We start from the raw sequence: 24,248 nt of genomic DNA, 5'->3' as shown, positions 1-24,248 counted from the left end.
ATGGCAGAAGATTTGGACATGCGCAATGAGCTGTCGGATATGCAGCAACGCGCCGACCAGCTGGGCGATGAGGTGAGCACATCACGTTCTTTTTGGTCCAATACTGCTTACTACTATGTGTTTCACGATGGCATGCAAACGTTGTGCAAGTACACACACCCACACACAAACATGCTGTGCTGTCATGATTATGACATTTTACATGACGATTAATTGTCACTCAAATAATTGCAATTAACGATTTAATTGTTTTTTTGTCGTTGACAATTACATTTCTGTTTGGCTTGTATGCTTTGAAGTTGCACATGCATGGCAGATATGACACATAACCTAAATATACAAAGAAATTACTGACATATTTGACAACTTCATACTTAAAAAAGAACATTGATAGTGGAAATAGCCGATCTACAAGATCACAACGTGTCGCTGTGCGACGCGTTCCACTTTTTTTGAAGAAAAAAAATTCAACATGAAAACGATTATGACAAAATAATTGCTATTATGTCAAATAATTGCTATTATGTCAAATAATTGCGATTAGACGATTATGTATCATCCAATCTAGTCACTATGAGTTGCTTTTGTTAATACTTTTCATTGGTTCAATATTCATAAAACTCACACAAAGACATAACCACTTTCAAGTCCCGTCCAACCCCCCACCTCCTGCTAGTTTCACTTGTATGATGATGTACGCCGCATTAAGTTACGAAAAAATAAAGCTTGACAGCGACAATATGCACACGCCCGCACGGCTGCACAGATACATACATACATACATTAATACAGTTAGTACTTAATAAATAGAAACACAGATGCATATACTGTATGTTGAAATGCATGTAGACATTGGACACACATAGCCTACTTACAGTATACAGAGAATAAACTGAAACAGTTACATAAACTAACTAAGTGAACGATTGGGTTAAAAAAACAACAACCAGGGAACAAAAACAGCAAAGTGAACTAAAAGTACAGGCATTAACATAACTGTGACACCAAAAAGGAGGCCATTTCTCGTCTATTTGGACAATGAGCATTCAGCTCTTGAATTCTGACCTGCATAACAATGCAAATTATGCAACATCATCGCATTAGCTGCTGCCTCTGAATAACAGTTATGGCTATTAGCCAGTGTGTGTGTGCGTGTGTGCGCGTGCGTGCGTGCGTGCGTGCGTGCGTGCGTGCGTGTGTGTGTGCGTGCGCGTGTGTGGGTGTATGCATATAATAGCATGCATGCATGTGTGGATTTGTGCATGCGTGTGTTAGGTGGAGAGAGGGTCTACCTGCATCTGAACTTACATAACTGTATTGCAATATTTAATACTGTAGGTATATATACAGTATAGGCGTATGTCTGAGAGAGAGGGTGAAAGGGAAAAACAAATAGCCAGAGAGAGTGAGAGAGAGACAAAGAGAGAGAGACAGATACAGTCAGATAGACTCATTGCTAGCCTGGAGTAGCTCAGTTCACACCCTCTGGAATCACATAAATGACTCACACTGACACAGCTGAGCAGAATATTAAACACACACACACACACACACACACACGCACGCACGCACGCACGCACGCACGCACGCACGCACGCACGCACGCACGCACGCACGCACGCACGCACGCACGCACACACACACACACACACACACACACACACACACACACACACACACACACACGCCTGCGCGGCACACTGGCAGACATGCATTGCAAACATGGGGCAGACATGAAATGGCGGCGTCACAATACCAGTTCCCTTTGTGCGCTACTCAATTTAGATGAACAGAAATGGTGAACAAAGCGTATAGCGAGGGGAACGAACACGCTGCAAGTCACACAGCAATGGCCGTCTGGGATGGAAGTGCATCGAGCTGCAACTGCAGTGTCAGTGGGGTGAAAGACTGGTCACTCTTCCAGGGGATAAGAGAAATAACATAATAACGGGAGGATGAGAGCAAGTGGGAGGTGGAGAGAAGTGTGGCGGGAGAGGAGCGAGGGAAACGAGAGGCGAGGAGGAGGAGGAGGAGGAGGAATGGGAGGTGCAGAACAAGAGAGATTGAACTGAACGTGTGACATTATTGATTTAAAGGCTGTGTGCGATACATCTTATGCCCAGATTTATACTTAGTTGTGTGCTGGTGTGGCAGACCCAATATAGACGATTTACAAGCTCACAGTGTCACACTGCGAAACATTGCAAGCTTGTAGATGGGCTATTTTCGGTTTGCGACACGATGCACAAGCGATTATAATTCAGGCTGTCAATGGACCAATCCCCAATCACATACACACCCATTGTAACAGTTACAATGGGTGTGTATGTGATTGGGGATTGGTCCATTCCTCCACTGTCCTTTGCCCTTGACCCCCTAACTTCTTCAGTGCCATATTTAATGTGGGACCTCTTATATTGCCGGTTCGCCAACAAAGGGTTAAAAAAATAGTGTGCACGCTGGTGCACACATTCGTGCACAGATCATGCACTATGCATGTGCATGCTTTTCACAGCTTTCAAACAAAAAAATCCGCTTGGAAATCCGTTCAGGCATTCAGGAGAAGGCAGCCCTTATGTTTTCTTCAAATGTAAACAAACATGGCTGCCATGTTTGAAAGATGGGGTTGGTATGGGGGTTAAACATGCAATTTCGCGATCATGGCTAGTACACTGTTGGAGGTCCAATTTTTTTTTTTTTTCAAAAAACATTTTTTCAAAAAGAAAAAAAAAAGACAATTGTATTATTTTTTTTTAAAAGATGTCCAGAAGACGTCTGGCAGGGAGGTCCATAGTTAAAAAGACGTTTTTATTATAGAAAACGTCTTTTTTGGCAGGGTATGAGTCAGCCACAGTTTAAATCCAGTGTGCTAGATTCATTAATCTACCCAGAAAGGCTTCCACTCCCCCAACCATGAAATAGTTTGTTTATTACGAGAATGTGATTATTTTGTGGTATAGTGCTTATGGTTAGGCAATGATTTAAAGTCAAAAGAGGTTCTAACACTTTACCTTTGAAGTAAATTATCTTAGATCTTAATATTTAATAGGTTTGGTAATTGACAGCAAAAAGAATGAACTTGAATAATTCATCATTTCTGAGCTTGTAACTGTTGCTAGTGGTGGTGATAGGATTTGAAGTATCTTGTTGATCTGGTCGATCTCCAGGGATGCGACTTGGACACTCCATTCATGTGTGACTGAACCACATCTAGCCAAGCTTTGTAACTGACTTTCTTGTGGACACGACAAGAAGAAGAATTTCTGAGCTTCTTATGTGGTCAAATATAATACAAAAATATCCAGTCATGGAGACAAGCAAGAGTAATGAAAGAGTTGGAGCTCATGTTGAGTTAATATCCATGAACATTGGTTTGTCCATAGTACTGATCCATACATCATAAACACAAACATGCAAAAAAAGATTCACAGACATGCGTGCACACACTCATTCTCTACTTATCACACCCTTAAAATCATTCATCCTTATACTGGTAGTGATGGCCAATGCCAACGACTACTTACTGCAACTGCCCTGCATTAGTTCTGCATGGTTTTCAAAACAATTCCTATATGTGTGTTAAAAAATAAATAAAAAAATGGTGTGTTGTATTATGTTCTTGTAATGTAAGGTCCTGTAGTCCTATACTGGTTCTCATGTGTTATCTTGTCTGCTTCCTCCAACAGTCACTGGAGAGCACTCGCCGTATGCTACAACTGGTGGAAGAGGTAAGAAAACCCTTTATATGAAGTTAGTCTTCTGTACACTGTAAAATCTGTACTGTCTAAAATACAAATGGACCCTTGTGGGTCCATTACACAGCAGTATATCCCTTTCACGCCATTTTAACAGGTTTATCTTTTCAATATAATATAAATGTATAACTTGGAAAAAAATAAAAAAGGATATCCTACACACTATTTTTATATTAATAATAATATACAGACTGAATCTTCTCTAATTAATAATGAACTTGGGATAGTTTTTACTAAGACGGCTAAAGCACACTGTACTGTAGTATAGTCATCAATCTGTTGAAGAGTTACAGTATGGAGGAAGCAATGACATACTGTATACAGCGGTACAGAGGCGCGCACTATTTAAGGTTCCTCGTGTCCCCATTATCAACAAAGAAAGCCATGCAAAGTAGAAGCAGACAATAGCTGCTTGAGAGGGCAGCAGAGCACAAACATGTATGAAACATACCAGGGCACTGCTGTATATTTGCCGTGTGTTCACAACAGTACTGAGGCTGGCCTGGTACAGACAGAACAATGCAAGTCCCTTGTTATTTTAGAACAGGTTCTCAACCTGTGGGTCGGGACCCATTATTTTGGGGGGTCCCCAGATGATTAACTTAATGTGCATTTCTAAAGTGACAATTTAAGAACTTTTTAATACCACTAAAATGACAAATTAAACATTGTTCAAATTGTCAAATATTTAGAGGCAGAAATTGTGAAAATAGCCGATCTACAATAGAACCGTGTTATACAAAATGTAATGCCTCAACTCTTAGTGCTTGTCGGGATGGGGGGTCCACAGTTAAAATATGATTATTTTGTGGGTCGCGGCCTGAAAAGGTTGAGAACCACTGTTTTAGAATACATAGTTCTACTGCACGGACGCGTAAAAAGTCGTAAATACATGAATAAAATGATGCATTCATCATCTGAAAACAGTGACACTGTACTGCTTTGTCAGCCAGAGTGGATCCCTGTTGGATGTTGATAATCTATTATTGGATCTGCTGATAATATTTGATGAGAGCTGAACAGATTCCCGACAATAAGCAGACATGGATGATCTGATGATGAGTGGTATATTTTGAAGTAAACAAGATCACATTTTCGGGGCTACTCTCAAAGCAGCAGGACGGAACAAATGATTACCTTGTCAATTCTGAGAGAGAGAGAGAGAGAGAGAGAGAGAGAGAGAGAGAGAGAGAGAGAGAAAAGAGAGAGACAGTGAGAAAGAGAGAACGAGAGAGACAGGGGTGGTGGTGTTGACAGAAAGAACCAGACACATTCAGGGTGAAATCGAACAGACAGAGACTAGAGAACAGAACTACAGAAGTACAGATGAACAAATGAAAAACAAACAGACAGAAGCATACTGTAGATCTATCTAGGTAAGGATAGAATCAAAAGAGGAGCAATGAAACGTGCTGTGCCGTACCGCGCCCTGGCGAGCCACGTACGCCGTGCCACGCCGACTCCGCTCCCAGTGCACTCCTCAAGGTCATATTGATCGTCTGACTGCACAGCACCTCCCTGGTATTATACTACAATACCACAGGCCAGGAAGGGATCACAGATGGAAGGGGGAGAGAAAGACAGATCGAGGGAAATGAGACGTTTTTACTGCCACACCGATGGGACAAATAGGTTTGAGGAGATGTGTAGAGAGTGGTAGAGAAAGAGAGAGGGGGTGGGAATCACGAAGAGGAGAATAACAACACCTCTGGGTGAGACAAAGATGTCGGGCGGAGGTGGAAATGTGGAAGGAAGGAGGAAATGAAGGATGCTGTGAATAACGGAGGAAAGACAGACAGAGACTTTTGACGTAATTGTTCGGAACCTGGTTTAGTTTCATCGATAGGCATTAGGCAGACACTGTAGGTGATAGGTGTTTAGCAAGATTTGCCATTGGAAGTTTATACGATTACTTATTTAAAGACTACCCAGAATATTACACACACCTACTGTGAACAGGAACAGCAGGGATGCTCGTACAGTATGCAAGGAAGCTGCTGGATGCTGTTACAGTAATGCCCTTCGTCTGAAAATCCATGAAGTTAAAACTAACCTCTGAGATAAACAGACACAAGCTGCAAACCCTTTAAACCAGGGGTCTTCAACCTTTTCAGGCCAAGGACCCCTTAGTTGAGAGAAAGATGAAGCAGGGACCCCTCACAACCTTCATAGATTCCATATAGTTTCATCGTTTGACAGCGCGATCATCAGTATATTTTGGATTCATGTTAATGTGGGTTTTCAGATATTTAACCACTTAAACCGTCAATACTTAATAAACTTGACCTTTAACTTTTACTTTGTCTGCTCTTTTCCCCATCCGAAGCTCTGCGAGGCGTTGTGAGCTTGTAGATCGGCTATTTTTGGCAAAGAGCTCATAATATGGACACTAGGGTTAAAGTGGTTAATATGAAAAAGTGGGAAAAAACAAGTTTCACAAAGATTTGGAGGACCCCCGAGGGGTCCTGGACCCCCTGTTGAAGACCCCTGCTTTAAACCCAGCTCCCGTTCCTCGTAAAATGTCAGGAACACCAAAGTATCCGGATGTGATTTGAATAAGGCAGCAGAATGGAGCTGTACGCGTCGAGGCACTGCATCACTGGTCCTGGGCTGATTGTTACTGGGAGGGATTCCCCCAGGGAGAGATTTGGAGGTGCTTGGGGGATTCCTCTTGGAACGAGGCGAATCATTTACACACTAGAGAGACAGAGACTCCTTGGCTGCTCCTCTCTCTTCCTCCTTTGGCTCTCAAAGTGCTGAGGGTGCAGAGGTAGGACACGTGTGTGTGTGTGTCACTGTGTCAGTGTGTGTGTGTGTGTGTGTGTGTGTGTGTGTGTGTGTGTGTGTGTGTGTGTGTGTGTGTGTGTGTGTGTGTGTGTGTGTGTGTGTGTGTGTGGTGCGTGCGTGCGTGCGTGCGTGCGTGTGTGTGTGCAGTCTAATCTTATGCCTAGCCGGGCCTGTTGCCATATCTTTCTCAGAGACAATATTTTATGTCTGTTTTTTTTATGACACTATGGGCCCGATTCATCAATCTGGTCGTAAATATAGTGTAAATAAAGTGACTAAATCTGGCTTATATTTCTATACCTTCAAAATCCCTTCAAAATCCCTGACAAAAAAACATTGCTGAATCTGACCCCTAACTTGTCCTAAATGCCGGTAAAATCAAAATATGGGTGTAATTCGGCCGTAAAATGCTTGATGAATCGGGCACAATGTGCTTTGTGACATTATGGTTTCATTTAACCACAAAATATAGTTAGTAGCCTTGTGTGGCCGATAGTTAGGGTTCTCCTGTTTCTGTATAGCGTGAGGTGGCACTGTACATCCCCCAGGGCCACAGCCATGATTCACTAGTACTGTACACCCCCTGGACATGACACTAGTTATGTATGTCACAGGGACTCACATCCAATCCAGCCCTTGGGGCTGAGCGGAAAGGCATTGGATCCCATTGTATTTATAGTCTCTGGTGTGACTCGCCCCGGGATTGAACCCCCGACCTCCCAATCTCATTGCAGACACTCGTAGTATGAGATTATGTTCGCCCTCTGCCAGGGATTATGTTTCCACCGCATCCCATTTGTCTGCCTATTAGCATGAAAATGGCATACTGAAAAATATCGTCGTTGTCGGGTGGAAACCTTGTCCAAAACCATTTGTTTTGTATTTATCGTTTTAAAAATGATTTAAACTAGTGAAAACAGCCGCTCTACAAGCAGTGCGAGGCGTTGTGTGCTTGTAGATCGGCTGTTTTCACTACTTTTGTGCGACGGCCTTGATGAAGCAGGGCTTTACTTGGAACTTGGAGATACGAGGTTTCTGCCCGACAGTGACGATATGATGATATAGCAGTATAATGTGATATATTTCAGGCAAGATTCTTCTGATAACAGTATACTGTAGCATCAGTGGTGAGTTCTACCATGTTATGATATACGTATACGTACTGTAGTATGACTACTGTACGTACGTAGTATGCAGATGTTTTTTAAATCTAGCCGACTAGCCCTACTAACCATTTAATCCGTTGACCACGTGCAAGCGTATTGTAATGCCAAAACTCTTACAATTCCAAGTGCTTGTCAGGGTGTTGGTGGTGGTGGGGGGTCCCCACTTCAAATATGATTATTATGAGGGGTCACAGCCTGAAAAGCTGGAGAACTAGGAATTGAAGACACAACCTAAGCATCTTCAGGTAAGCTCAGAACCCACTGAGCAACTGAGGCCTGCAGCAATCTTTGCTTCTTCTCCAGGAACTTTTCAACATTTCATGCAACATTAGCTTCAAAAGGATGCTTTTCAGTTAAGAGTAATGGAGCTTGAACAGATAACCTAACATCTTCAATCAAGTGCTGGGATTGAAGAGAGTTTCTGAGATAGTCTACGAGTTCTCCCGAGAGTATTTCAACATTCAACTTTGTAAACATTCTTTGATATCTTTTGAGTTACAGTAAAATAAGGAAGACTTGAACACTCAATCAGGACATTATGTCTAGCCTCATGCAGTAATCTCTGCAACTTCTCCAAAAATAACACTTTAATCTTTCCCATGGGACATAAACTTTCAAAATGTATTTTTAACTTACTGTAAGATTAATGGGGTTTGAACACGCAGCCGAAGCGGAACCGACCACCACACCGCCGAGCCTGTGACAATGTCAGTTTGTTCTCTAAGAGTGTTTTAATCTGTCCCCTGGGACATTACATACTGTAGGCTTTGAGGAAATGGGCTCGAACAACACACAACCTGAGTGCCTCCAGGCCAGAGCTGAACCCACTGAGCCACTCACACAGAGCCAATCTCAGTGTATTTTAAACCTTGCCCAGGGTATTTGGCTCTTAAAAACATACTACTGTATACTATGTCATCAAATAAATGGTAATTATTTCTATAAATGGTACCTGCCTTTCTATAGTGTCTTTACCCAAAGCGTTTAACATTCACACACCGATAGCAGTCGGCTCAGAAGCAGTTAGGTGTTATCTGATATGTTTTTTACAAATGAAGAGAAGGTTACATAGCTTAGCAACAATAACACAATAGAAGAAGTCAAATGCTGAGTATGGTCCTAAGATTTCAAGAGATAAAATGCAATACTTTACTATATTGGGATGTTATTGTCATTTGTACAATGTGATCCGATGGTGCTGTTTTCATTTTTAACTTGGTTTTAGGGCTATTACCGTTAACCCCTGCAGTGGCCATTTCCCAGTTTTCTTACATTTAGGTTTAGTGGCCCAAAGTGACCCTTGACCTTCTAATCAATACCAGCCCACATCCTTTAGTCAAGGGAGTGAGATAACTCATTTGCTCCTTCATCATGTTAAGCGCTAACAGGAAATGATCAAATGGATTTCAGGGATCGGCATGAATGGATTGTGTTGGACTATAGAGCCACGTGCTGTAATCAATGTGGGATGTTCAGAGGATCATCCTATGATTTACTAATGTGATTATTTAATACATGTTGGAGATGTCTTGTGGAAATGTTAACCGCTTACAGCAGGGGTCTTCAACAAGGGGTCCGGGACCCCTAGGGGGTCCTCAGAGTTATTACAGGGGGGCCGCCAAATCTTTGTGTGATAGGATCATTGTTTAAAATCAACAACTTGAACCCTCACATTCCTATTCTGAGGAGAACATTAGCCAAAAATAGCTGATCTACAAGGCGTTGAGAGCTTGTAGATCGGCTATTTTCGGCAAATAGGTTTGGTGTAGAGGTAAAAAAGAGCAGAGTGAAAGGTTTACTTAGTATCGCCAATTTAAGTAGTTAAATGTCTGAAAAAATTAACATTAACACGGATCCAACATGGACTGATGACATTTCTGTCAAACAAGTCTATGAACCTATCTATGAAATCGATGAAATTCTACAACACAATCTTATACAATATAGTGGGGGTCCCTGCTTTATCTCCTTCTCAGCTAAGGGGCCTGAAAACATTGAGACCCCTGGTTTACAGAAAGTGCTGCTCAAACAAGGCATTATGTGAACTGCCACCTCGTGTCACCTTTATAAGGGGTTTACAATGATTACAATGGCCAGAATCCCTGTGGAAAGCGTCCAAGAACCACCTCTCTCCTTGATAACAATCTCACTGCCATGCACTTGCACTTAACCCACACGTACGCACCCTATCGGATTTGCTCAGTGAACGTATGGAGAGATAAGGCTGTATTAGGCTGGAGTTGACACATTTCTCACCAAAAGCCACTGACTGATTCTGTCAGTTGTCACCATTCTCTCTATTGATGGCTCCTCTTTTTTCCCCTCCTCCCCCACCTTCTCCTTTCTATCTGGCTTTCAGAGCAAAGATGCTGGAATCAGGACACTGGTTATGTTGGACGAGCAGGGAGGTAAGACTTCCAGAGGGGAAATGGGAAGTTTGACCTATAACTATAACTCATAAATAAGTTGCAGGTATCAAAAATGTATCTATATACTAGCATGAACATAACGTCGTTGTCGGGTGGAAACCTTGTATGTCCAAAACCGTTTGTTTTGCATTTATCATTTTAAAAATGATTTAAACTAGTGAAAACAGCCGATCTACAAGCACACAACGCCTCGCAACGTCGTGTGCTTGTAGATCTGCTGTTTTCACTACTTTTGTGCGACGGCCTTGCATGATGAAGCAGGGCTTTACTTTGCGAAAGAACGTACACATTTGAAACTTAGAGATACGAGGTTTCCACCCGACAACGACGATAACATATTAACATAAACAATAATTCACATGTAAGGTTTACAGAGGCAGAATTAAGTGTTTTGATAGCTTTAGTGGACAGAAGATACATTTGTGAATGGTTTGATTGTTTCATGTGCAATTGCCTGTGTTCATTTTACTGCATTCCAAACCAAGTCATGTTTCCTGACTTCTGCATTTGGGTAGTAATTGCCCATTTGGCTCTTATTTAATATTTGGTTTATTAGATTTTTACTTTGGTCACGGACGCCAGTTCATCTCACAATAAAGATGTTTTTTTTTTTTTTTTGCCTTTCCAGTCTCGTACAAACACATTTGATCATTTATCTTAAACCTTATTTTCCTTTTAACTAACATCTTAATTTGTACTTTGCCTTATTTTCTTTTTCTCTGATTTGCAGCTTTTTCATTCTTTCTTATTTCGCATACAGGTTTTGCTTTTCGTGCCAAAGAAAATAAAATCTTGACACATGGAAGTGCCAAAAGTATTTACAGGTTCCCAGTTCCACTGAATACTGCCTAATGCCTCCCATGCACTCCCAGTGCCAAACTCCATCAGGATAAAATACATTCATTCTCCATAACCTGGTTGGGTTCAACTTGTTTGTCCCTTTGGCAGCTAGTGGTCAGGTGACTTCTAGTAGCTGATCTCAGATCCTTTTGTGGCTCTTTGATTAAAAGAGTTTTGCCATTGTTGTGCAGCAGACATGCTCCATAGTTGTTGCTATGTAGTAAGAAACATTGGATTCTATGCCAATTGTATGTATTTTTTCCCTTTCCTTTTAACCCAAGACATCTTAGCTGTAGCTACCGTAAGAGGCAGCAATGTGGCCTCCAAAATTAGACCTCGATACGTTTTCTTTTCTTCCAGTTCAGCATTTTTTTTTTTTTTTTTTTATAATTTTTTTTTTTATAAATGTTAGCAAGACGTGTGTCAAAGTCTTAATCTGGCCTTACATTCTGCTGTCTCTGAAAGTTTGAATGGCCCATAACAGGTCTGAAAACAGCTAGATACGGCACCACCACTTGACATATAACGATAGAAAAGATATAGGTAAAAACAAACGATCGATTTAGCTGGTAACGACAAAATACTCACTCACTTCTGTTCTCTATCAATCCATCAGTTACTTTTGTACAATCCCTGGTTCAATGCGGTCTGTGTTGCAAGTGTTCTTGCATGTAGACCTCTGATTGTATTACAAAGCTAACAGTTATATGCAGAAAATGTGGTCCATGTACACTGTACCACATCAATTATATTGTGAATTAGTTGCACTATTTCTCATTTAGGACTGAACGCAAATCTCTGTCACTTTAGATTTGAACCACTTTAACCATTATTTTATTCTTTAACTATTAAAAAATAGTAGATATACAAGCTCACAGCTTGTAGATCTGCTATTTTTCAATAGTTAAAGCATTAAATAATTCTAGGCCTGAATGGGTTAAACCTTCATACGCACAGTAAACAGGTTAATGAAAGATTGGACTCTGTTAAAATGTAATGAGATAATATACTATTTTATGCAAATATTATGTTCTATGAGACTATGGCAGTTTACCTCTGAGGTCTGTGCTGCAGTTGGCACCGTCTGTCTTCAGCTCTAACCCAGCTGCCCAATTGGCATCGAGAGACCATAAAACCGTCCAACCATCCCGTAGGGCAAAAGACCTTCTGTTAATTACTGTACACCAACACTAACTTCCCCCCTGGAGGGACAAAAAATCGGTAGCCCCCCTCATCTCTCAATCCTCCAGTCATTCATCTACTCTTAATCCCTGCCCCTCCAACTTCTATAGGACCAGCACCCAAAAGTCAATTGTCAGGTGTCATTAAGCTGAGTTTTAACTATGGTTCTGGTTTATTGGCCTTCGTCAATAAACAATCATATAAGAGTAGAAACATAGATAATGGAAGCATCTGAGAAAACATACCATACAGACCAAGTGATTTTTTACTTCCCAATTCTGTTAATCTCGAGCTGCTTCTTGTATAGAATAAATAAAGATAATTTCTTAGTTAGTGTAAATGCCTGCATGCCTGCCGGGAATTGTACAAATCGGACAGTGTCAATGGATTCGGTTTTGAATCTGCTCCATATATTACTGTTCCTCACCGTTCACGCTGCTCTTGCACAACACTCTTCAACAACACAAGAGTGAAATCCCCGTGCAACACACAACGTAGCATTGGTTTAACCTTTCCACCCAATCCGCCACAAGAGACAGAGAAAGACTCTCTTGACTCAAACAAGGAACATTTACCATGTCCATAACCTAGGCCCACAGCACCTACAAATGAATCTGCCGTTCTCAACTCGAGCCCTATTTGGTGGTTTGAATCAAAGACCTAATTATTATGTAGAGTTTACAACACCACTTCATGGAGTTTGAACACTGGTGAACACTGTGAAGTCATACAGCAAGCTATTATTATTTTGTGTTTGTTTTAATTAAGCTAGAGACCCATCATCAAAGCTGACATTCTGTTCTTTTGCCTAAGGTTATTCTAAAAGTGCTAAATCCTTCTGACATTAGATGCCTCGACAGCCAAACTAAAAAGATTGTTGACCAAAGAAGAGATGGGAAAATGTGCGCAACTTTGAGGGCAAAAGTCAGTTTTACATATTGCTAACAGAATGACAAACTGTTTGGATTATATATATATATATATATATATATATATATATATATATATATATCCTATTATTTATTTCTTTATTTTTACTAAATCAGATTCTTGAGTGAAATCCATAAATGTCACCAGTGAAAGATTTCTATAAGCTGAAATCACTGAGGATATATTGACAAATGACACGATCATTGTCACAGTTTAATGTTTTTGCTTGTATACCATTCTCAGGACTAAAGATCCAGAGAGCGCACACAATTGTATTCTGGCACAACAAATCAATGCCTGCACTCGATAGAAATGTATTTTAGTTCAGTCATAGGAACCCTTGTCCATTCCCCATATAAACACACGTGCACGCACACTACGATAGGGCCAAATTCACACCATCTCACACGCAGACAAACAGCTGCCGTTGCTACAGTACTCTTCATAACTCATATATTTCTGTGAACCGCTCAATAAACTTCATTCCACTACTGTCATTCCTTTGTCTTGACCAGAGCAACTCGATCGTGTTGAAGATGGCATGAACCATATCAACCAAGACATGAAGGAAGCCGAGAAAAATTTAAAAGATTTAGGGAAATGCTGTGGGCTTTTCATATGTCCGTGTAACAAGTAGGTACTGACAATATGCCCGGGAGGTTCTTTCAATATGTGGTGGCGTCCAGTTTTTCCTCTTTTTACTTTATTTTATACTGTTGTCCGTACTTTCTTTCGTCACAGTGAGTGTCTGAAGTTGTTGTCTTCTCTCCCTTTTGTCTTCTCTTTTTCTCTCTCCTTTCCCCTCTCCTCTCTCCTCGTGCCTCATTCTGTGGGGGATAAATGACTTGTGTTTAATCAGAGCAACTGGAGCGCATCGAGGAGGGAATGGACCAAATCAATAAGGACATGAAGGATGCAGAAAAGAATTTGAACGATCTAGGGAAATTCTGTGGTCTTTGCTCCTGTCCATGTAACAAGTAGGTGCTGCTTGCCTGCCTGCCTGCCTGCCATTTAACAACAAATAAGAAACACTGAAAATGAGGTAGAAATGACAGCATATAGTGGGCATCAGCCAAAAATCAACTGCTTCGCCTCCAGCCTACTGGGTGCTATGATCTGCTCTCTCACACACATTCGCTCACATACTCGCGCTCCCTGGCACTTTATACTACCAAAATGCCTCCACACACTCAGACAATACAAACACATACTTAGATAAATGCGAGCACACAGACACAAATACACAAAATGTCTGAGTGCCAGTGGCCCCGGGTCTTCTTCATTTGATTTGCTGCATTGGACCGGTCTCCAGACAATCCCTAATCCGCAGCTCCATGACACAGCGCTTCCCTTGAGTCCACTGCTCAGAGCCATCATTAAATGTCTGGCTTATGAAAAGTGCATGGACGCTTCAGAAAGTGGAACGCTGATTCATGTGCTCACATAACATGCCACAACGTTTAACTCAGACGTGCCATTTCAATTGACCTTGCCTTTGCTCAGGCAGAAAACGAAGTAGACCTGTGCAAAACGGAGCGCCAAACGTTCGATTAGCCTAAGATCTGCTCCACTCAGGCACGGCTTTTCATCAAAGTGCCTCTTTGAGTACCCTTCTGTCAGGTGTCCTCTTATACGTGCCATGTTCTCTTGAGCTAACACCTATTCACACACACAATGCGAATCATCTGCGTATGTGTAGCCATTATATCATTTTATATCTCTGCTGCGCTATTGCAGTACTGTTATGTGAGCCCCAAGAGAGAAAGAAAAAGAAAATCCAACATTAATGCAGAAAAGTAAAAGTGGATGTGCTTCTTCAGTGGATACCACTAGTAGTGTATTATCCAAAATGATAGTGGGAACTTAGAACTTAGATTAATAACAGGACTGGGTTTCCGAATGCATCTTGGCACTTTGATCATTTTAGGGGAGTGCTTCACCAAAGCAACAATGACGATTCACTGTATAATGCATAAAATCTGTATTCCACATGATTATAAACAGTTTTGCATGCAAAAAACCAATTGTTTTCAATGTTATTAGAGACTTACAATATTGAGAACAGTTAATTTAAACAGAAAAAGTCTCATGACATGGACAGCTACTGTCATCTAAATTCCAAATTTGATACACATAATATGATTTCATTCACAGGATTGTTTAGGTAAAGAATTCAATTCAAATATCTATGAAAACAATAATCTTCGTAGATTTTGCCAAAGGCTGCGACCAAAATAGACTTGAGCTCAACTGTGGTGAGGTGCTCCTTTAATGTATCAGCTACCAATAACAATCCGATGACCTTGGTGCTGAGATGCCTCTAGGAAGCCCGATGCCGTTTTGACACTTCTCCTCATGCATGACCTTCTACTACTTATCACTACTACCACGCTGCTTAACATCAAGTAGATCTGAGTCTTTTCACAGGCAACTAAACCTTTCTGTCCCACACCCCTACCCTCACCCCTCTCTGAACGCACCCTCTATCAGCCATTCTTTAAAACCACTGAGTGCCAATGCCTGCCTATGGCATGCCCCTGTTGAATGCGCATGCATGCAATGATGGTGATGGTGATAATGATGATGATGATGATGATGACAGTGTTGCTGATGATGATGCACCGGATAACGGCAATGCCACGCGTGATGACCTCTGCGCTTAGGTTGCGATGCTGAGACAGTGAATGGGTTGCTGGTCGATGTTGATCGAATCCTTCTATGTTTCATTTAACGCGAGCAGGCCTGGGGGATTGTCTTCTAGTTAGCTGGATAACAACTGGAACGGAGAGGTTGGAGATGAACTAGCGATAAACAGGAGGACAGAGAAAGGACATGCTGTTTTAAAGTGACAAACGGAACAACGTTATACTATTCTATTTTTACATCAGAAGGAACATCCATGGAATATACCATGTGTGTCCGACAGCTTCTAACTCAATGTGTGTGAGAAGCTGTGTCCAAACTTTTGACTGGTAGGGTACGTATACTCGATATTGTGTAAGCTGTAGTTATAGACACACATTATTTTGCATCTGTTTAACAACTTAAACCCTATTTTATACTTTGTTGTGCAATGAATAGCATTGAGCAGAAAAAATAACCAACACCACGTGAGCTCGTAGATCGGGCATTTTCCACTGTTTTTGCCTGTGGCCCACGATTGTGATGTCAGAGACAGTGAGAAACGTACAATTCCTGATCAGATCCAGGACTTGACCACTGAGAGGGAACATAATATGGCACAACCCAGTGCATTTTCTCTGCAGTGGAACCTCTCATGTGGAGCTCTGTGCTAAATTAACCATTATCCTGGACTAGCTGTTCCACGCTACCGTTAGCCATCTCTCTCTGCCGCCTCAGGGGGGCTGGCATACATGTAGGTCAACCCCGTCAGATACCGCCATGATACCATGCCGGGTTCACTGAAAAGCCAAAGATAGATGCAGAGATGCCTGCAAGAACAAAGAGATTCAATTCTGTTGGACGTTTTTTTCTTTTCACCGGTACGTGAGTTATTGTTGCATATACACAGACGGTACTGTAAATGGTGCACTAATGCCTTTGAAATCCCAGCTGTCTGTTAGATTTAGCTGACTCCAGGCATTTTTGGTGCTAATGCCTTTGGATCCAGGCTGTCTGCATGCCAGCTTTAGAGGAGTTTGATCGGTGAATAGATCAACTTGCAGGTCTTTCCGGGAATGAGTTAGAAGATGGAACGACTTCACTTTCACCCCGGGATCCGCAGACACGTATGATCTAATCAGATCATCTCTTACATGGAAGCTGATTAGGGAAACAGACTATATCCATTCCAAGACAGCAGAGGAGATCCAAATAGCACAGGGCAAGGAGTGGAGAGTAAAAGATGGCAAAGGAGAGGATTGGAGAGGAGACACGGGGAGGGGAGGGAAGGACATAAAGAAAGGCACAGAGGAAGAGAGTTGGAAGACAAAGAAAAGAATAATATATCACAAGAAGAGCGGAGGATTACTACAGGCGGTGTGTGTTTACCACGCTGCTCTGTGTCAGCGGGGAGAGGGAGCCAACTGAATGTTTGCCTCAGTCCATTTTCTATTAATAAATCCAATGTAGGAGGCTAAGCACATCTCCGTCTGAAACTACCACAATGCATCCTCAACAAAACCAACAGTACAAGCAGAGAAAAGGCAGAATATCAGTGAAGAAATGGAAAGAAACGGAGGGACACAAGGTTGAGGTTTTGCAGTTTGAACAGAAGAATACATCTAGGAGAGTGACGAGTACTAGTAGAATGTTAAACAGAAGCTGATAATCATATGTTGATATACTGTAGCTCCTGTATGCCCAATCTGAGTTCCCAGAGGTTCTTTTTCTCGCCACTAGGGGGGCCTGACCGATCTGCCGTTTCATATCCCAAGCCAAAATGAATTTGAGTTTTTCCTAGTGGTAGGGCCGTTTTCAATGGAAATACAGTCCATAGACGGGTTTCTGGTCCACGTTACAATGATAAAACTAGATGCGTGCGCAGGGTCCGTACCAAAATTAGCCAATGAAACCAGCGCTCCCCAAAACAACAGGTTTGGGGATTGGACGGAATTGATTACATGATACAGTCAGCTGTGCATTTAGTCTCAATGTTTGTAAACAAGAAACCCGTCTATACCATCCTCTGAAAGCCAACCAGCTTGTGTATTACTTTTCTCCCATGAAGCCTCTGGATGGCTGGACTGCAACAGTGGGTTCCTATAAATGCAAAAGTCTCTCGGCTGACTGACTTACTGGGTGACTGAGTGATGAAGTTACACCACTGGCCGGCCGGTTGGCTTAATATAACAGGCTAGCTAATCGTAGAGCAATCATGCCTCCAGGCTAAGGGAGGTTCTGTCTAACTGTGCTACCTGACTGTGCTACAAATCGCAGACCATGTTGTATCTGTTGTTTCAAATTAAAGGTGTTTCATAGATAGTAAACCGGCATATACCGGTACATGTCTTATTGTACTGTTTTTGTTTTACAAAATAACGTGATGAAACACACAGACTACAGATTGCTACATTAGCACAGATGTAACTTGTTAGCCCATAGAACAGAAATTGTCTATTCCCATTGGTTGAGGACCCAATCATCCTGCAGTCAGATACCTCCTCATATTATCCTTCACTCTACATTAATTCTCCATGATACGAAGGCTTATTGAGAGCAGCGCGACTTCGAGAATATAAGAACAGTAATGATCAATAATGAACCAAAGCGTTTTTTTTCACTGACTCCCTCCAGTTCCTTGTTTTTAATTCAGTTAATTCTTTTTCCCTCGTTTCCTTTTTTTTTGCAGTTTGTTCTTCACACTAATTGTTGTCGTCGTCTCCTCATGATGATGTGTGACGCGTCCTGTGTTGTGTGTCTGCCAGAAAGCCTTTGTCTCTTCTCTGTTCTCTGTCAACCACAGGGATATTGTTACTGTGGGATCTTGGGTGGGGGTGGGCAGGGGGATTGTGTGTGTTTGTGTTTATGGGTGTGTTTAATAATGTGACAGCATAGAAATGGTAGCGGGTGGGGTTTTAAAAGACGAAACCAGCGGGTGGCGTGTTGGGAGGGTGCGGGGGGTCTCGGTCGGGGGTGCCAAACACCGAGTCATCTCAAGTGTTGCAGCAGTCACCATGCATGCCTGTGTTACACATAAACCCTGACTTGATTCCAGCTAGAGTGAAGGTATGTGACTCGGCATACAAAGCTTGCCTGTTTTCCAGCAGCATGTTATATACATAGGAGATATAACATCGTGGAGATTATATGACGGTTATACGATGCCACATACAGTACCGCTGTATGATGACAGAAACCCAGCCAAAGGTTAGGGCCAAACCAAGCCTACCTCCCCAATGATCTACCAGCCAATCCACGCCTGCTATGCTCTGCTTGGCCTAATCTAGCCCTGTGTTGAGCCCGCTTTGCACTTCGTTGCGCGGCCATGCCGCTCGCCAGAAATTGACCGATTTGCGGCGAGCGGCACAGTCGTGCTGTGAAGCGCGTGTTGGGCTTTAGTCATATATTTCTGTGCTGGATGCATGATTATCAAATAGCACGCCTGTATGTCAGCTGATCACGCTGTAAAATCACAGTTGTTAAAGCCTTTACAATTGGAAATACCGTTTTTTTTTTTGTCGAGCGAAAGGGTCGCATGACGGAGTATGAATTAACCACTATTTAAGTGCTGCTGCATTGCCTCAAATCCTCGGCTCTCGTCGTAGATAGCTCAGTGACATTGCAAGTTAAGCGACGATCGTTGAGTCGATGAATAACTGTGTCCTCCTCTTCGTCCTCGTCGCCGTGGCTTTCCTCCTGCTCCTTTTTGTCGTCGCCGGTGTCCAGGATGAAGAGCGGGGGCAGCAAGGCCTGGGGCAAAAACCAGGACGGCGTGGTGGCCAGCCAACCTGCCCGCGTCGTCGACGAACGTGAACAGATGGCCATCAGCGGGGGCTTCATCCGCAGGTGAGAGGGACGATGAGGCTGGAAGGGGTGTCTTTAGGTACAGAGCAGGCATGTAAAAAGTGCCCTCTCCAGACCATGAATGCAGTTTTCACTTTGGTGAAAGAAATGCTCTTTCCATGCCATACCTGAAGGCGGCATTCAAGATAATTGCCTTGTCCAAACTCTCCTGAACTTGAATGCAGCATCTTATGTTGAAAGAATTGCCCTCTCTGTGTAGAAATTCATGCCATACGCCAAATCTTCAGGATTGACCTGATTATGCTTAGTTCAGTGTGAGATCAAGCACCGAAAACAGCCGACCTCCAAGCTCACAACACGTCGCCGCACGACGCGTTGTGAGCTTGGAGGTCTGCTATTTTCGATACTTTCACAGCTCGTCTCTCTAACATTCCCTGCATGTCCCTGGTACAGAGCTAAATCCTCATTGTTAAATTGAACTCAGAGAGTGTCAAAATAGATGATTGTGGGTCCATTTAAGTCCATGTTTACACTCATGGAGCTACAATCCATAACTTTTAAGTGCATTGTCTCCCTCTGCCAATGGAGAGGGGTAATTGTAACATGTGCACACAGGATTGGTTTCTTAGTCATGCGTCCCCCCACTGGCCTTTTGACCATTACCGCTCATTGCTGCAATGGTCTCGAGTTCAACCCGTTCCGCCTGCAATATATTATTGACCGACTGCTCCCATCCGCTGCCTGGCCCTGCAATCTTTTCATTAGGAACCCAAATACAAAGAGATAGACAATAAAAGACTTGCAGGAGGTTGCAGGATTTGACCAGTTCAGCACCAAGGACAGAGACACAGTGGGCAGGGCTAATACAGTAGATCCATAACTGTTGGTAATAATAACGTTTCAAAATGACATTCTCCTCTTCTACATTTACACACAAGATAAATGTGTTTGTGTCAAGTAACGCATAACCACACATGACAAATAACTTGGACCTATTTTTGTTAGCGCAACGATCTCTAAAGAAAAACATCACTGCAAAACAGACAAAACGCTGTGATAACCTACAAGGTACTATAATTATATGAACGACATTACTTTAACCCATTTAGAACGGGTACACATTATAGTGTATTATTATTTTATGCTTTAACCATTTAAAAAAATCGATCTGCTATTTTTTTTAAATCATGAAAATTTGAATTTTGAACCGATTCTATAAGTGTCTTTCGAATCCTTCTTATGTTTCTATGTCAGCAATCTGGCCAGCCATCGTCAAAGAAAAGGTCCTTTTCACTTAACTGGAGCTCAGTTAGTCTGTTCTTGAGAGACTACTATGTCAGTGGTTCTCAAACTTTTTCATAAGAAGGACCCCCAAAATGACATGTATTTGGCCACGGACCCCCAACTCAAAATATTTAGTTCCAGGGACCACCCAGAAGCAAAGTTTGAGATACAAAAGTTCGCTTTAAAAATACATATGTTCAAAAATTTGCACACATTTTCACAACTTTCTCAATGGAAGAATAGGGAGACCACCTCCTCCAACCATTACGTACTAGTTATATTGTAATGACCATAGCATGTAGCTACAGTAGGTGTAAATGTTTTATTCATTCAAATAAGTCACGGATTGGAGCTTTGCATAAACAATGTTACCGTGTAGGTGGAATAATAATGAGAGACGGAAGATTTGTGTTTGTCTGCGTACACACACACGTACATGCACAGTGCTTAAACTGCGAGGAAATAAATTGTCCATCTGGCGAGGTGAGAATGTGGAATGTAAGGGAACCCCTGGAGGGACCGGCGAGGCAGGAGAAAGAGACAGAGAGGTCAGAGGTCAGAGATGACCATCTGCAGGTGCAGATCAGAGAGGAGATGGAGAGAATGAGAATGCAGATGAGGAAAAGACAGAGGGGGATTTAGGAGAAATTAGAAATGTAAAAATCTTCACTTAGAAACCTTTTATTTTTACAATTTACAATCACAAATTAGGCCATGGGTCTTCAACGTTTTCAGGCCAAGGACCCCCTTAGCTGAGAGGGAGATAAAGCAGGCACCCCACAACATATTGCATACAATTGTGTTGCAGATTTGCACAGATTTGCACTGTCAAATTCGTGTTCATGTGTCGTTGTTTTTTTCCAGATATTTAACCACTTAAATCGTTGACACTTGGTAAATTTGACCTTTCACTCTGTACTTGATCTGCTCTTTTTTTTTCTACCAAACCTATTTTTCAAAAATAGCCCATCTACAAGGCCAAAGTTCTACTCAGAATATGCGAGGGTTCTAAGTTGTTCATAGTAACTCTGAGGACCCCCTAGGGGTCCCGCAACCCCTAGTTGAAGACCCCTGATTTTGGGCATTTAGCAGACGCTCTTAATCCAGATTGACTTACAATAAGCAAGGACAGCACAACGTAATACATCAAATGGATAGAAATAGTAAACTAAAAACATAGGTAAACCAAGAACCAAGAGTCTGAATAGGCGAGTATTCAGGCCACGGCGGAAGCGAGGGAGTGAGTCTGCAGTTCTAATTGCAATGGGGAGTTCATTCCACAGTTTGCGGGCCAGGAGGGCAAAGAAGCGTCTGGGACGAGTGGATCAGTGTCCTGGTTGTTTTAGCGAAGAATATTGACGTGAATGGTGGACATGGTCATCAGTCATCACTCTTTCTAAAATATACTAAAAACAACTCTTTCTAAATATACTTTGTGTGTGTGTGTGTGTGTGTGTGTGTGTGTGTGTGTGTGTGTGTGTGTGTGTGTGTGTGTGTGTGTGTGTATTTGTGCGCGCGCGTGCGTGCGTGCGTGCGTGTGTGTGTGTGTGTGTGTGTGCGTGCATGCAGGGTAACAGACGATGCCCGCGAGAACGAGATGGACGAGAACCTGGAACAAGTGGGAGGTATCATTGGTAACCTGCGCCATATGGCACTGGACATGGGCAACGAGATCGATACTCAGAACCGCCAGATCGACAGGATCATGGAGAAGGTACGGCCATGTGCATTTTCAAGATGTTTTTTCCACACATTTTCAACTTTTTTCTAAAATAGTGAAAAGATCTGCATTGTATAAATTGACACTTATTAGCCCACAGACCCCATTTGAAAAGATATGCCAGAGATCCCCATTAGAAAAGATTTTTTACGGCTCTAGCTGTGAGTCTCAACCATTTTAATTTAAAGGACCCCCAGTTTGACAAGCATTATGCTAGGGACCCCCATTTAATGGCATTTCTATCTCTGGGACCCCAATTTAGATTGTAAAATCTATGTTAATTTAACTCTGAAATGGAACCTAACGGGTCCATTTGGTTCCTAACTATGATTTATCAGCGGTGTAAAGTGACTAAGTACATTTACTCAAGTACTGTACTTGCACACTTTTCAGTTATTTGTACTTTACTTGAGTATTTCCAATTTCCATTACTTTTATTTCAACTCCCATTACATCTCGGGTTCCAAATATTATACTTTTATTCCACTACATTTATTTGAAAACTTTAGTTACTAGTTACCTTGCAGATATAAATTATAATATAGAACATACATAAACCACTTTAGCCCTATTTTATACCTAGGCTGTTTGAAAATAGACGATGCGATGCGTTGTGAGCTTGTAGATTTCAAACATTTTGTACTTTTACTTTTGGTACTTTAAGAACTTTATGATGCCAATACTTTCCAGACTTTTACTTGTAACAGAGTGCCTCTACATTGCAGTATTGATAGAATCATGTGACTACTTTTTCCACCACTGCATGTATATGCCTGACATTCTTCTCTGTATCAATCTCTCCCCTCCAACCCAGGCCGATTCCAACAAGACCAGGATCGACGAGGCCAACCAGCGTGCCACAAAGATGTTGGGCAGTGGCTAAGCTCCCTCCCGACCTCCCTCTTCCTGAGCCCGCACTGTCCTGCCGTGCGCGCCACCTGCCATCAGGCGCCGACATGCTTTTCATCATGGTATTGACCTTCTAGGTTTGCACACATGCACATATCACCTCCCCCTCGACCTGCCCCTCATTGTAAATGTCGTTCCGTGTCGTCTGTCGAGCTTTTTTCAAAAATGATTGTCCTCGAGAAAAAAAAAGAAGAAAAAAAAGATGATTTCTTTATACTCCGTGTATCATTCTTTCCAAAGGTTGTATATAGTGCTGACTCGATGGCTCTCTAGCTCACGTGTGAAGTTTTTATTCTCTTTATCGAAAAATATATAGTATAATATATATATATATATCATATATTATAATATAACATATATAATATATATATACAAAAGTACACTGCGCTGGATGACAAGTACATAATAGGAATGCTCTACAAGCTGTTTTTTCTTTCTTTTTGTTATTTTCTTTCCCGAGTGTCGTCCCGGTAGAACTGTGTCGTTCCATTTAGGCTACTGTCATGCTCCTTATTTTGGTGTCGTTCATACGAAAGGGAGAAGACCTGATTGGATGAGAACAAAAAACACATGAATAAACATGTATGTAAGCGAGGGTCGCCAAGGCTGACGGGGTTTACAAAGAGCACTTAACAATCAAAAACAAAGGCAGTCTTTGGTTTCATTGTTCTTTTTCCCCCCTCCCCTCATCGCAATCATAATGAGTTCCTGTTTAGACAATGTGCAACTAGATCTCTCTGTAGCTGTGTTAGACATTGCATTCCAAGTGACGTGACTTGTGAGTTCTCTCTGCATGACAAATGGTAGATTTTAGAACCTT

General features: G+C 42.0%; 1 protein-coding gene across 2 annotated transcripts; it reads left to right on the top strand.

The window, feature by feature from the left end:
• On the top strand, window positions 1–23,402 carry snap25a (synaptosome associated protein 25a; the record flags this gene model as incomplete). 2 transcript variants are annotated; one of them, XM_080744276.1, is made up of 7 exons in its annotated part: window positions 1–72; window positions 3,687–3,728; window positions 10,068–10,116; window positions 13,949–14,066; window positions 19,438–19,557; window positions 22,369–22,513; window positions 23,334–23,402. In XM_080744276.1, 7 exons carry the CDS (start codon window positions 1–3, stop codon window positions 23,400–23,402), a joined length of 615 nt encoding a protein of 204 aa, XP_080600402.1. The 2 variants fall into 2 exon arrangements, with proteins under 2 accessions (XP_080600402.1, XP_080600403.1); XM_080744277.1 differs by lacking the exon at window positions 13,949–14,066 and adding an exon at window positions 13,605–13,722.
• Between the last annotated feature and the right edge of the window lie 846 nt (window positions 23,403–24,248).

Source organism: Nannobrachium achirus, assembly GCF_963921795.1.
Source record: "Nannobrachium achirus genome assembly, chromosome: 16".
NCBI lineage: Eukaryota > Metazoa > Chordata > Actinopteri > Myctophiformes > Myctophidae > Nannobrachium > Nannobrachium achirus.
Note: the sequence above shows the minus strand (reverse complement) of the source record. Positions and strands in the feature narration are given on the sequence as shown.